Here is a 12,686-nt window from a genome sequence, read left to right as displayed (position 1 = left end):
TGCAATCCCAGGGACTGCAGCATGCTTGGTTTCCCTGGCCTTCACTGTCTCCCAGAGCTCAAATTTGTGTCCATTGAGTCAGTGATGCTATCCAACCATCTCATCATCTGTTGCCTCCTCCTTCTTTTGCCCTCAAACTATATCAAAAGTCTTAGCTATCTCTGAATATCTGGAAAGTGATTGATTTGAAGTTTTGTGTATATATTGATTATCCATGGTTTGTTTTTTTTTTTATCATTCAGGGCATAATGTTATTACACCAGACTTACTACATCAGGTAGAATGTTGTTATGCCTGGACTTGGTATACCGTTTTTGATTCTAGTTCTGACTTAGCTGTCCTAACCTTGGGAAGAAAAGTCACTAAACACATACTAGCCTTAGTTTCATGGTTTATAACAAGACATTCTAGATTATAGTACTTTTCTTTTTTTCTCTACAGTATGAATACACGTCTTAAAAATTCTGACAGGAAGAATAAAAGTAGAATAATAATCGAAATAATATATCAGGAAAATTTACAGCTTTATTAAATATTTATATGATGTCTTTGGAAACAGTGTGTTAGTTTCCTGGGCCTGCCATACAAGGTTGCACAAACTGGATGGTAAACTTAAAACAGCAGACATTTATTTTCTCAGAGTTCTGGAGGCTAGAATTAAATCAAGATGTAGGCAGGACTCTGCTCCTTTTGAAGATCTGAGAGAAAAAGCTCCCTTGGCTTCTCACAGGCTTCTGGTGGTTGCTGGCGGTCTTTGGTGTTCCTCTTGTTTTTAGCTGCATCACTCCAATTTCTTCCTCCGTCTTCCCTCTTGGTGTGTCTGTGTCTTCCAATTTCCCTCTTGAAACCAATCAAATTGGGATTTAGGGCCCATACTAAATGGTTCTTTGTTCCTCTTTTTATCTTCATTTTAGCTTGATGATGTTTGCAAAGACCCTGTTTTTAAATCAGGTCACATTCATAGGTTCTAGGTGACAGATTTTGGGGGGCAAGCAGTAGACTTTTCCCCAAAGATAATTAGCTTATGTCTGATCTTCATGTATCTCTATAGTGACAGAAGTCTTTGAACATTTACTATGTGCTGAACACTGTACTAAACATTTTGCTGTTACTCACAAATTTAAAGATAAAGGGTCAAAGAGATCAAGTGGTTTGTTCATGGTCATATAGCTAAGTGAGTGCAGAGCTGAGATTTGAGGTTCTGACTCTGTCGTTCAAATTAGCACTTGCCTTAAATGCTTGACTATTTCATGAGTTACTGGAATGGGAGTTTTTTTTAAACTCCTGTGTTCTAGTAAAGAGATTGGTGTTCTCCTTTCCCATTCTCCAAAATTAGCCAGAGTTGCACAGGCATTTTCATGAAATCTAGGTTTGGTGATCAGCTGTACAGGTATAGTTTGTGTTTGGATGGGGAACTGGAGGGTAAGATTTTCTTTTTTGGATTTACTCTTTAAGCATGTTAATTTCCTTAAAGTGACCTATTCCAGAAAAGAAAGTATTTGAGAACTGCTGGATGAGTATCAGTTTTCTCGTCCATCAAAAATTAAGTATTGCCTTCCAGACTGTTAATTATTAGCCTCTTTGAGAATAGTGATTCCTTCTGCTCTTTGGAGAGTGGGTACAGTTACTAGGAGCTCCTCTGTCCTCTTCTTCATACTATTATGTCTTAACTTTCACATTCATTCAGCTTTTTTAAAAAGATACTCCCATATATTAGAATGAGAAGGGAAAATAGCATCTGTACCATGAATGATACTATATACAAGTACATTCATGTGTGTTACTTAATGCAGAAAGCACCAGCTTACAGGCTTGTAAGAAGCAGAGCTAAATTTGAACTTGGGGCTCTAAATTTATCTGACCCCAAAGCATTTCCTGTCTAATGCATTCTGCTGTTGTATCCTTTTCATCATGTCTCTTAAGCATATTTATTGAAGAAGGTGAATGCACAGGGACCAAGAGGATTCTATTGGTAAGGGAGACTTCTTTCTCTTAACACACAATCTTCAACATTCACATCTAGTACAAAATATTATCTTTTTTTAACCCTTCTTTTGACTGATCTGTCAGATTCCACAGCCTTGCTAAAGATGAAGGTGTTAATTGGGAATGAGAGGTGGAAGAACTATGAAACTTACAATAGATAAGCTGCTGAATGGGAATAACCTGGAATACTTGTCTTCAGAATTGATGTAAATAGTTGCAGTTCCATCTTAATGGAGTTCTAAGGCCTTGTGGTTAGCCGTGTCTTGCCTACATAGCCCAGGATGATCTTTACATAGCCCAAGACAGTCTTGTGAAGCTGGTCTACAGTGTGCCCACTGATCTATCTGAGATAGGCAGGGAAGTAAGTATGTGAAATTGCGTCTTAATTTTGTTTTACAGATGAAGAGGTGTTTTGGTTTTGTGGGGTTGTTGTTTTTTTTTTTTCTTTTTTGTATACAAATTAGTTTTTTCTTTCCTTTCCTTTTTGCTTGCTTGCTTTTGCCCTGTTTTGTAATCAGGCTTAGCACAGTTTCTGGTACCATTTCTTTCTTTTCCAATTTTACTTCCTTCTCTACCCCCCTCCCCCCCATTTTTAAATGTAGGATAGACTTGTATTTCCACAGAGGAATAATTTGCAAGGATCTGTTAGGACTGCATACCACCATGAGCCTTCCCAATTTCTTTTGTCCTGTATAGGAATTCTGTAGGTCTGGATGATCCAGGCATGGTCCTGATTGTGACTTAGGGAGTGATAGTGAAGGGTGGGGAGACTCTCTGGCCTTTTCACTTTGGCCTTAGAGTGCAGTAGTCTTGAGCTTATTGCCACTCATGGCTGATGCCACAGCCATGTAATGTTTACCCAGTGTAAACCCTGAGTGCTAGGGAATCCCAGCTTCAGGTTGCCATGAGAGGTGTGGAGTGGAACTTTATGGATTTTTCTTTGCTCACAGTGACCTTTCCTTTCATGACTACTAACTATATTAAGTCTATTTTAGGAAAACTTAAATAATCATGTAGACCTTGTTTCAGTCAATCTCTTTCTTAGACTCGACCACTTTTCAACTCTCACGTCATCTTCTATAAACTTCTGTTAGAGCACTGTCATTGTAATACTTTGCCTACCTGTCTATCTGAGGTAGACGAAGGTAAACTCCTTATGAGTGGAATGTATTTTATCTATTTTCTTATTCTTAGGGTTTCACACCACCCAACACATTGTAGACATTGAATAAATGTCTGAGTGAAATTTATTTCATTATTTATTTCATTTATTCATTTTATTTCGCTGAGTGAAAAAATTTTAGCTATTTGTATACTTTTTATTTACCCATCTTTTAGTTGCTTTTATCCTTTTTGGTTTGAGGTACAGTGTAAAGATTTAATGGTTGGTTTTGTATGCTGTAATGAACATAGATAGATTTGGGGGTCAGACAAAGAATGCATATATGAATGGTATCTACATCAGCATAGCACTTGAGTACATATTTACAGAAATAGATTTGATTAAAACTAATGTGCATTGAAAAGACTTCTCAACAGATAGGAGCTCTGTTGTTGTGGCAGAGGCTGGAAACCTTGAATGAGTCTCCGACTCCCTTCCATCCCATCCCAGGAATTATATTTGCATAACTGATTGATTCTGTCTTCAAATATATATACCCAGAGTCCAATCACTTTGGTCTAAGCAGTTGTTCTTTCTGCTTCTCTGTTTGCTATCCACTCATCTTTGTGTCCACACAGTAGCAGATTGATCCTTTTAAACTATAAGTCAGATCAGTTCCCACTTCTGCTTGAAACGCCAGTGATTTACCATCAGAATGTAAAAGCTGAAATACTCTGAAGGCCCTGCACCACCCCACCCCCACTTACTCTTCTAACTTAAGCTAAACTCATAAACTCCACTCTTTCATTTTACTTCAGCCATACAAAATTCCTTAAAGTCCTTAAACTTACCAAGCTGACTCCAGCCTTGAAACTGTTGCATTTGCTTTTCCTCCAGATATTCCCAAAGTTTGTTCCTTCTCTTTCAAATAATCACTTTTTCAGGGCATTTTACCCAAACTACCTAATATGAAAGAGTGCCTATTGCCACTTTTTAATTCTCTCACTATTCTTTAGTTTTTTTAGCATTTTGACACTTTCTAATAGGCTACGTGAATTGGCTTCCCTGGTGGCTCATTGGTAAAGAATCTCCCTGCAAATGTAGGGGATGCATGTTTGATCCCTAGATTGGGAAGAATGCCTGGAGAAGGAAATGGCAACTTGCTTCAGTATTCTTGTCTGAGAAATCCTGTGGGCAGGCTACATACAGTCCTTGAGGTCACAAGAGTCAGGACTTCGCGACTAAACACCACCAGTAAGCCATGTAAATTTTACTTACTCATATATTGTTGATTGTCTTTGTCCCAGTATTGGAATTCTAAGCACTTTGAGAGATGAGTTTGGGCAGGGGTGGGCATGGGAAGAAAGATGTCTTTGTTCCTGTACCCCCAGCACCTAAAAAATGTTGATGAATGGAGAAATGATGGCTTGAATTTGAATGAATGAAAGCAAGAACAAAGAGTAACTGGTTCTAACTTTGTTGTTCAGTCACTCATTCATGTCTGACTCTTTGGGACCTCATTGACTGCAGCACGCCAGGCTTCCCTGTCTTTCACCATTTCTCAGAGCTTGTTCAAACTCACATCCATTGAGTCAGTGATGCCATCCAACCATCTTATCCTCTTGTCATCCCCTTCTCTTCCTGTCTTCAGTCTTTCCCAACATCAGGGTCATTTCTAATGAGCTGACTCTTTGTATCAGGTGGCCAAAGTATTGAAACTTCATCATCAGTCCTTCCAATGAATATTCAGGACTGATTTTCCTTTAGGAGTGGCTGGTTTGATCTCCTCACAGTCCAAGGGACTCTCAAGAGTCTTCTCCAACACCACAGATCAAAAGCATCAATTCTTTGGCACTCAGCCTTCTTTATGGTCCAGTTCTCATATCCATACATGACTACTGGAAAAACCATCGCTTTGACTAGACAGACCTTTGTTGGCAAAGTAATGTCTTTGTTGGATCTGACTAAGCCAGCTTGTATCCCTAGTTCTGCCTTGCCTTGGCCTATTGACATGACCTTCAACCTGTATCCTCCCTGGGTCTCTAAAATGATGGAGAATAAATGGTCCCTTCTAGGATTTTTAAAGCTTTCAGAGGATGATGTCTTTATAGTCTCCCAGATGCTTTTTGGAAATGATTTGGTAGTTTAAGGGAAAAAAAATTTTCCTTTGAAAAATAATGTCTGTGTTATCTTGACCTACTTTCTCACCTAAGAAAAATTTATGGTGTAACTTTATATCTAATAGATTCATTTAGGCTCCTAGCTTTAATTAATAATTTAATATTTTCTCAGTAAATGGGAGAGAGGTTTTTAATTTAAAACTAAAAAAAAATTATTATGCATTTCCTTTCTTGGTGTATGAACTCTGCTATAAATATGGGGGACAGGAAAATATTTGTATTTTATCTAAGTCTTCAAGGATCTTACCAATTAGTTAACATTTAAACAGAGAATTGAGGCAACAATAAATGAAATAAATAATTTGGCCTAAGGTTCTGCTCCGGAAATGAGATTTAAATATACAGGATGTAAAGATAAAATCATGAAGCTTTAAAAAGTCTGGCAGTGTGGATAAAGAAAGTAAGGGACTTAGTTAACCAGGGACATTTTCTTGGAAGGAGCTGAGACTTGGCTTTGACAGGCTCTTTGAAAGGATGCGTGACATTTTGGATAGATAAATGTAAGAAAAAGGCAGAAACCGGCATGAACAAAGACATAAGAACAGGTAGTGAGTGGGTATATTTATCTACTACTTTGTAATAACACCCACCTCTCAACACCAACAACTTCCTATATATTCAGACATTCTCTAGGAGATAATGTGATTAGTGTCCAACTGTGAAAGTAGTTGGAGATAGCTAAATAAGGTAGGGACAGATTATGGAGGACTTTAAATACCAAGATGAGTTTGGGCTAGCTTTATATAGGAAATGGGGAGGTGGTTTGGGCTTTTAAGCAGCAAAGATGTTGAATGCTGTATTTTGAGAAGGGAATGTTGTGCAAAATAAAAATAGCTGCTTTTTTTTTTTTTACAAACAGTTTTTACTTTGAAATGGTAAAGTTTGTGAAGTCTATTTTATGCTTGTGATTAAAACAAGAAAATATTTTGCAGAGAAGTTTTTAACCAGAGAAACCCCATTCTGAAGGCTAGGGCCAATATTTCTTGCTGTATTAATAACCTCTCCCTCTTTCTGAGGAGTCTGTACCTCATATTCTATATAGGCTAGGTATAGTCTTATTCCAGAACAGAATAAGTTGTTTCTGTTGTTTCTCTTACTGGAGATGGGGGCTGGGGGTTCTGTTTTCCTTTCCTTTCAAGCTGAGGTAAAATTCCATTGTTCTTTATAGGCTAACCAACACCCTATCCCTCCAACTCTTGCCATATCTTTACATCCTTTTCATAGAGACTTTTGCGTTAGGAAGAACCCCAGCGACAGGATCATCTGGTTCATTGGCTCACAAGAGCCTATGTCATAATGACCTGAGGAGCTCCACTTGATACAGTCAAAATCTTTAGGCCCTAAAATCTATATTTTAGGATGTTCTCTAGGAGATTCTGATGCTGAGTCAAATGATTGAGTCTAGTGTTTTTCAGTTCAGAGCTTGCACTAGGACTTACAGGGAAGCTTTTTAAAAACAGAATACCCAGCTCCTTACCCCAGAGACTCTTAGTTGATTTGATGTTGGATCTGGGCAGCTATAGTTTAATAAGGTTTCCTCCAAGTGATTCTAATGCAAACTTTCCACTTAGAGCCTCTTAATCAGTCAGATCTCCTTATTTTCTCAACTAGAGAGCCAGAGACACAAAGCCTGGTCTCTTGCAGTCCAGTCTTTGTGTTACACGGCATCACAGCCTGATTCTGCTCGCCTCTGCGTGCATTCACGGAAGGTTCATTTGTGTTGCTTTGTTTGGTTTTCAAAGTAAGCCGTTTGGTTGGTACAAAAGTAATTGTGGTTTCAAACCATGAATTTTAAATCATTATAACTAGGCTCAAACACATCTTTATTACTCAAAATAGGAACCATTACAATCAACACATTTTTGCCAGCGAGAAATAAGTTTATTCCTGTAACGTAAAAATCCGTGTTTCGGGATTCAGTGAACTCTTGGAAAGCATTTTCTGCCTCCTGCTGGTTGTGGAAGTGTTTTCCCTGCAAAAAGTTGTTGAAATGCTTGAAGAAGTGGTACTTGGTTGGCAAGAGGTCACGTAGTGAATATGGCAGATGAGGCAAAACTTTGTAGCCCATTTTGTTCAACTTTTGAAGCGTTGGTTGTGCCCTGTGCAGTTGGGCCCATTCTGTTGACCAGTGCTAGCTTCAGGCATTGCAGTTTTCATTGCATCTCTTCAATTTGCTGAGCATACTTCTCAGATGTAATGGTTTCACCGGGATTCAGAAAGCGTAGTGGATCAGATGGGCAGCAGACCACCAAACAGTGACCATGACCTTTTTTTGGTGCAAGTTTGGCTTTGGGAAGTGTTTTGGAGCTGCTTCAGAGAAGGCAATGGCATCCCACTCCAGTACTCTGGTTGGAAAATTCTATGGTCAGAGGAGCCTAGTGGGCTGCAGTCCATGGGATCGCGAAGAGTTGGACACGACTGAGCGACTTCACTTTCACTTTCTGCTTTCATGCATTGGAGAGGGAAATGGCAACTCACTCCAGTGTTCCTGCCTGGAGAATCCCAGGGACGGGGGAGCCTGGTGGGCTGCCGTCTGTGGGGTCGCACAGAGTCGGACATGACTGAAGTGACTTAGCTTGGAGCTGCTTCTTGGTCCAGCCACTGTACTGGTCATCACCAGTTGCCATGTAAAACCCACTTTTCGTCACACGTCACAATCCAATCAAGAAATGTTTTGTTGCGTAAAATAAGAGAAGTTGACATTTCAAAAACGTTAATTTTTTTGATTTTCAGTTAGTTGGTGACACCCACTTAGGAGACTTTTCACCTTTCCAATTTCCTTCAAATGCTGAACAACTGTAGAATGGTCAATGTTGAGTTCTTTGGCAACTTCTCGTATAGTCCTAAGAGGATCAGGTTTGATCCTCTCAATTGGTCATCACCTTCCGATGACCGACCACTATGCTCCTCATCTTCAAAGCTTTCCTTTGCAAAACTTCTTGAACCATCACTGCACCAAATGCATTGTTGATGTTGTAAGTTGTCTTTGCTGCTTTACAACCCATTTTGAACACGAACAGGAAAATCGCTTGAATTTGCTTTTAACCTAAAATCATTTCTATAGCCTAAAATAAATATAAAATAAATAGCAAGTGATAAGTCATTAGCAAGAAAACATAAAGTGAGAAAATGCACATTAAAATAATGTATAATGTAACCACATTTAAGAATGTTTTCCAGTATAAAATGGCAACGTTCAGCAATGCAAAATAGCGATTACTTTTGCACCAACCAAATAACTTCTGCCTTTAAAACCAAGCAGGGCCCAAGCTGGCTATGCAGAGGATTTATGAAATCATTTAAATTTTCTTTTTATATTTTTTATTATCTGGGATGAATGTAAAATCTGAACTTGAAATTGTGGAGCAAGAACCTAATCTAGAGTTATGCTTGTGAGACATGTGTGTTTGGAACAACTTTGTAAGTTTTTGGTTTCTAATATACTTACGGGGTAGAGACTGTTACACCTTTGTTTCACCCAGTGGGTGTGGTTGCTCAAATATAGTTGGTTTAGCTCCTCATTGTAATACTCTAGTTCTGTCATCCTTTAGCCACATGTGTGATCAAGTTAACTAGGAAAACTGCATTGCTGCTGTTAATATGGTATAGTCTGGTTGGTGATACAGGATAAGATACCATATTCTCAGAAAGACTCCAGATCTGGAAAGATGCTACAAGCCATGTTGGTTTGAACATTCATTTGGAAGAAAGGGGAAGCTTGGGTTTGAGTCTTAGGCCTTACTCATGGCTACTGCTAGGCTTTTGTTGAAGTCACTCTTGGGAGAGCAAAGCTGTGCTGGTGGTCTGTTTTGTTTCAGAACCATAGGATAAAGGGCCTCTGATAAACCAATCCCCTGCCCCTAACTCTTGATATTAACTCCAATTGAATTTGTAACTTACACCACTTAAGCTGTTTTTCTGTCTGCCCTGCAGGGATTGATAGTTCTTGGAGAGGCGCCTCCCCCAGAGCACACAACAACAGACTTTCTTCTTCCATTTAGTTCTGAGGTGAAGACAGATCATGGGAATGATAAATTGGTAAGTATAAAAGACAGAAAGGGGGAAATGAGTGAGAATTTGGGGTATAGCTTCAGCACAGTTTATTACAGTGGCTGAAGGAGAGTGACTGTATCCCCTTTTATAACTTAAACTCTGAATTCCTGAAAGGGCAGCACGGGGTCCCTCATGCAGTTGTGTAGCCGACTTTAAAATTTTTAAAGCAGCTTCTAACTTCCAAGACAGCGCAGCCAGAGCAGGTACGGCATTACGGGACATTACTGGAAATTAGGAGACCGTGCGGCTCTGATGCCTTTGACAATTAAGGTAACTGGAAATTTAACTTACAAAGATGTTGAAAATGCTGTCTGAATTACCCCTTTAATTCTGTAGTGAAGATGAAGCCGTTGTTTTTTCATAATCTTTTGTATCTTTAGAGCCTAGGTCAAACCTCCATCTTAATGATTCCTTGCCTTTTTCTATTTCTCCAACACCAAAATTAATTTTTCCTTCTGAATTCCAAGACCAGTTTTATTTCTTTCATTTAAAAAATTTTTGGAGAAGGAAACAGCAACCCACTCCAGTATTCTATTTTTGCTTGGGAAATCCCATGGATATAGGAGCCGGGTAGGCTCCTTCATAGGGTCAAAAAGAGCAGCTGAGTAGCTTTCACTTCACCTCCATATATACATAACTTTAATATCATACCCATTGAGCAAAATAAGTTTCATAAAGGTGTTTCAGATCTTACTTAAACTAAATTAGACCTTTTGTATCCAGAACAACAACAATGTTCAAAATTTCACAGGTGTTTTATTATTGTATTAGTCTAATATTAAACATTTAAAATGCCTGTTCATAAGACTTGTTTTTGATAAGTTTATCTTTAGTGTGTTGTTTTCCAAATAAATACAATAAATAAACATCTTGTTTTCTTAAAAAAAAAAAAATTTTCCCCATATCTCGTTTTTTATTTGATCTAAGGAAAACAAATAGGTATGTATATGAATGAAATTGAGTTTAGACTTACAGAAAAGTTGCAGAAGCAGTACAGGGTCCCTGCATACTCTTTCTTCACCCAGCTTCCCCTAGCGTTAACAGCTTGCATAGCCATTGTTCAGTGTCAAAACCAAGAATTAGCATTCATAGACTACAGATTTTATTCCCCTTTCACTCATTTTTTCACTTATGTGTGCATGTGTGCTCATGCACCTGCCCCCCTCCATATTGGTCCAAAATCCCACATTACATATAGTTGTTATATCTCATCCAGTGTGTGAGAACACCTCAGTTTTTGTCTTTCATGACCTTGACACAACCGTGCTGGTAAGTTATTTTGTGTAATGTTGCTTAGATTGGAGTCACCGGGTGTTTTCCCATTAAAGGTTGCGCCTTTTTTTTTTTTTTGCAGTAATATCATAGAAGTGATACTGTCCCCTTCTCAGTATACCATATTAGGGGTACATGATGGTGGTGATAGCTTTTTCACTTGGTTAAGGCAATAACATGCCAGTAAAATTAGTATTTTTTCCTTTATAATTAACGACTATGTCATAGAGGGATGCTGTGCATTTTTCTGTTGCTTATTACATTTTAATACACAGTTTTATCATCCACTGGTAGATTTTACCTGCAAAATAACTGCAGTGATCATTACTGTGGTGTTGACTAAATGGTGATTTTCTATTTTCCACATTTGTTCATTGGAATTCTTCTAGGAAGAGCTGTCTTTTCTCCCTCATTTGTTTATTTAGTTGGTTAGTCAGTTGTTTATTTCAGAAATGTTTTTATGGTTGTTAATTTTATTTTATGGGTTATTAACTACTACTGTTTTTCATTATTCACTTCCAAGTGTCTCAGCTTTTGGCATAGGGACCTCTTTTCAGATTGGTGCCCATGTCGTTTCGATGTCCCCCCCACCCCTTGTATTTTAAGTATTCACTTTCTCCACCCAAAAATATCCCGGACTCTTCTTGTATTGTACTTATTCCAGCCCTGGTTCTTTTTTTTGGAGACGAGATGTTTGAGACTACAATCTGGATACTTGTTATGCTCACTGCTACTTGGCGTCATTGCTTCTATCTGAGACTTCTCAACACAGCTAGGAAATACATTAAACACACATATATATTTTGCTTTCTACCCCTCTGTATATGCACTCAACACCATGAGTTTATACTAATACCAATCTGACACCAGTCCCTCCCTCCTCTCTTTCCATACCAGTCTAACACCAGTGTCTTTCTCCTTCCTTACTGATACTTACTTGTTCAGTCCTAGTACCATATAAAGCAGTTTCAGAATTGCTATCTTATACTCCTGTGAGAAATATCTTTACTAACTAGAGTACAATATTGTGTACAGTACGTTAGCTCAATGATACAGAGTCAAAATAACTATTTCCAGAAGTTATGTTAGTTCTTTTCCTCTTCACACCTTTCAGTATGAGTAAGCAATTATTTTGTAATACAGTTAGGTTCTTTCGTTACTATAGTATTTCACTTCTTGTTGCCCATACACACACAGTAGTTGACATTTATTAGTTTTTTTTTTTTTTTTTTTTTTAATTAGTTGGAGGCTAATTACTTCACAACATTTCAGTGGGTTTTGTCATACATTGATATGAATCAGCCATAGATTTACACGTATTCCCCATCCCGATCCCCCCTCCCACCTCCCTCTCCACCCGATTCCTCTGGGTCTTCCCAGTGCACCAGGCCCGAGCACTTGTCTCATGCATCCCACCTGGGCTGGTGACCTGTTTCACCATAGATAGTATACATGCTGTTCTTTTGAAATATCCCACCCTCACATTCTCCCACAGAGTTCAAAAGTCTGTTTTGTATTTCTGTGTCTCTTTTTCTGTTTTGCATATAGGGTTATCGTTACCATCTTTCTAAATTCCATATATATGTGTTAGTATGCTGTAATGTTCTTTATCTTTCTGGCTTACTTCACTCTGTATAAGGGGCTCCAGTTTCATCCATCTCATTAGGACTGGTTCAAATGAATTCTTTTTAATGGCTGAGTAATATTCCATGGTGTATATGTACCACAGCTTCCTTATCCATTCATCTGCTGATGGGCATCTAGGTTGCTTCCATGTCCTGGCTATTATAAACAGTGCTGCGATGAACATTGGGGTGCACGTGTCTCTTTCAGATCTGGTTTCCTCAGTGTGTATGCCCAGAAGTGGGATTGCTGGGTCATATGGCAGTTCTATTTCCAGTTTTTTAAGAAATCTCCACACTGTTTTCCATAGCGGCTGTACTAGTTTGCATTCCCACCAACAGTGTAAGAGGGTTCCCTTTTCTCCACACCCTCTCCAGCATTTATTGCTTGTAGACTTTTGGATAGCAGCGACATTTATTAGTTTTTGAGTGAGTGAAACATACTACCGTGCTAAGAGCTAAAGCTGTACA

General features: G+C 38.6%; 1 protein-coding gene across 1 annotated transcript in view; it reads left to right on the top strand.

Moving 5' to 3' along the window:
* Nucleotides 1-12,686, top strand: part of KANSL1 (KAT8 regulatory NSL complex subunit 1) — a 172,888-nt gene that overhangs the window by 119,518 nt on the left and 40,684 nt on the right. Inside the window, 1 exon segment of the mRNA XM_043904919.1 lies at nt 9,202-9,306. Within this exon segment, the coding sequence (XP_043760854.1) occupies nt 9,202-9,306 (105 nt within the window).

This window comes from Cervus elaphus, chromosome 5 (genome assembly GCF_910594005.1).
Source record: "Cervus elaphus chromosome 5, mCerEla1.1, whole genome shotgun sequence".
Lineage (NCBI taxonomy): Eukaryota > Metazoa > Chordata > Mammalia > Artiodactyla > Cervidae > Cervus > Cervus elaphus.
Note: the sequence above shows the minus strand (reverse complement) of the source record. Positions and strands in the feature narration are given on the sequence as shown.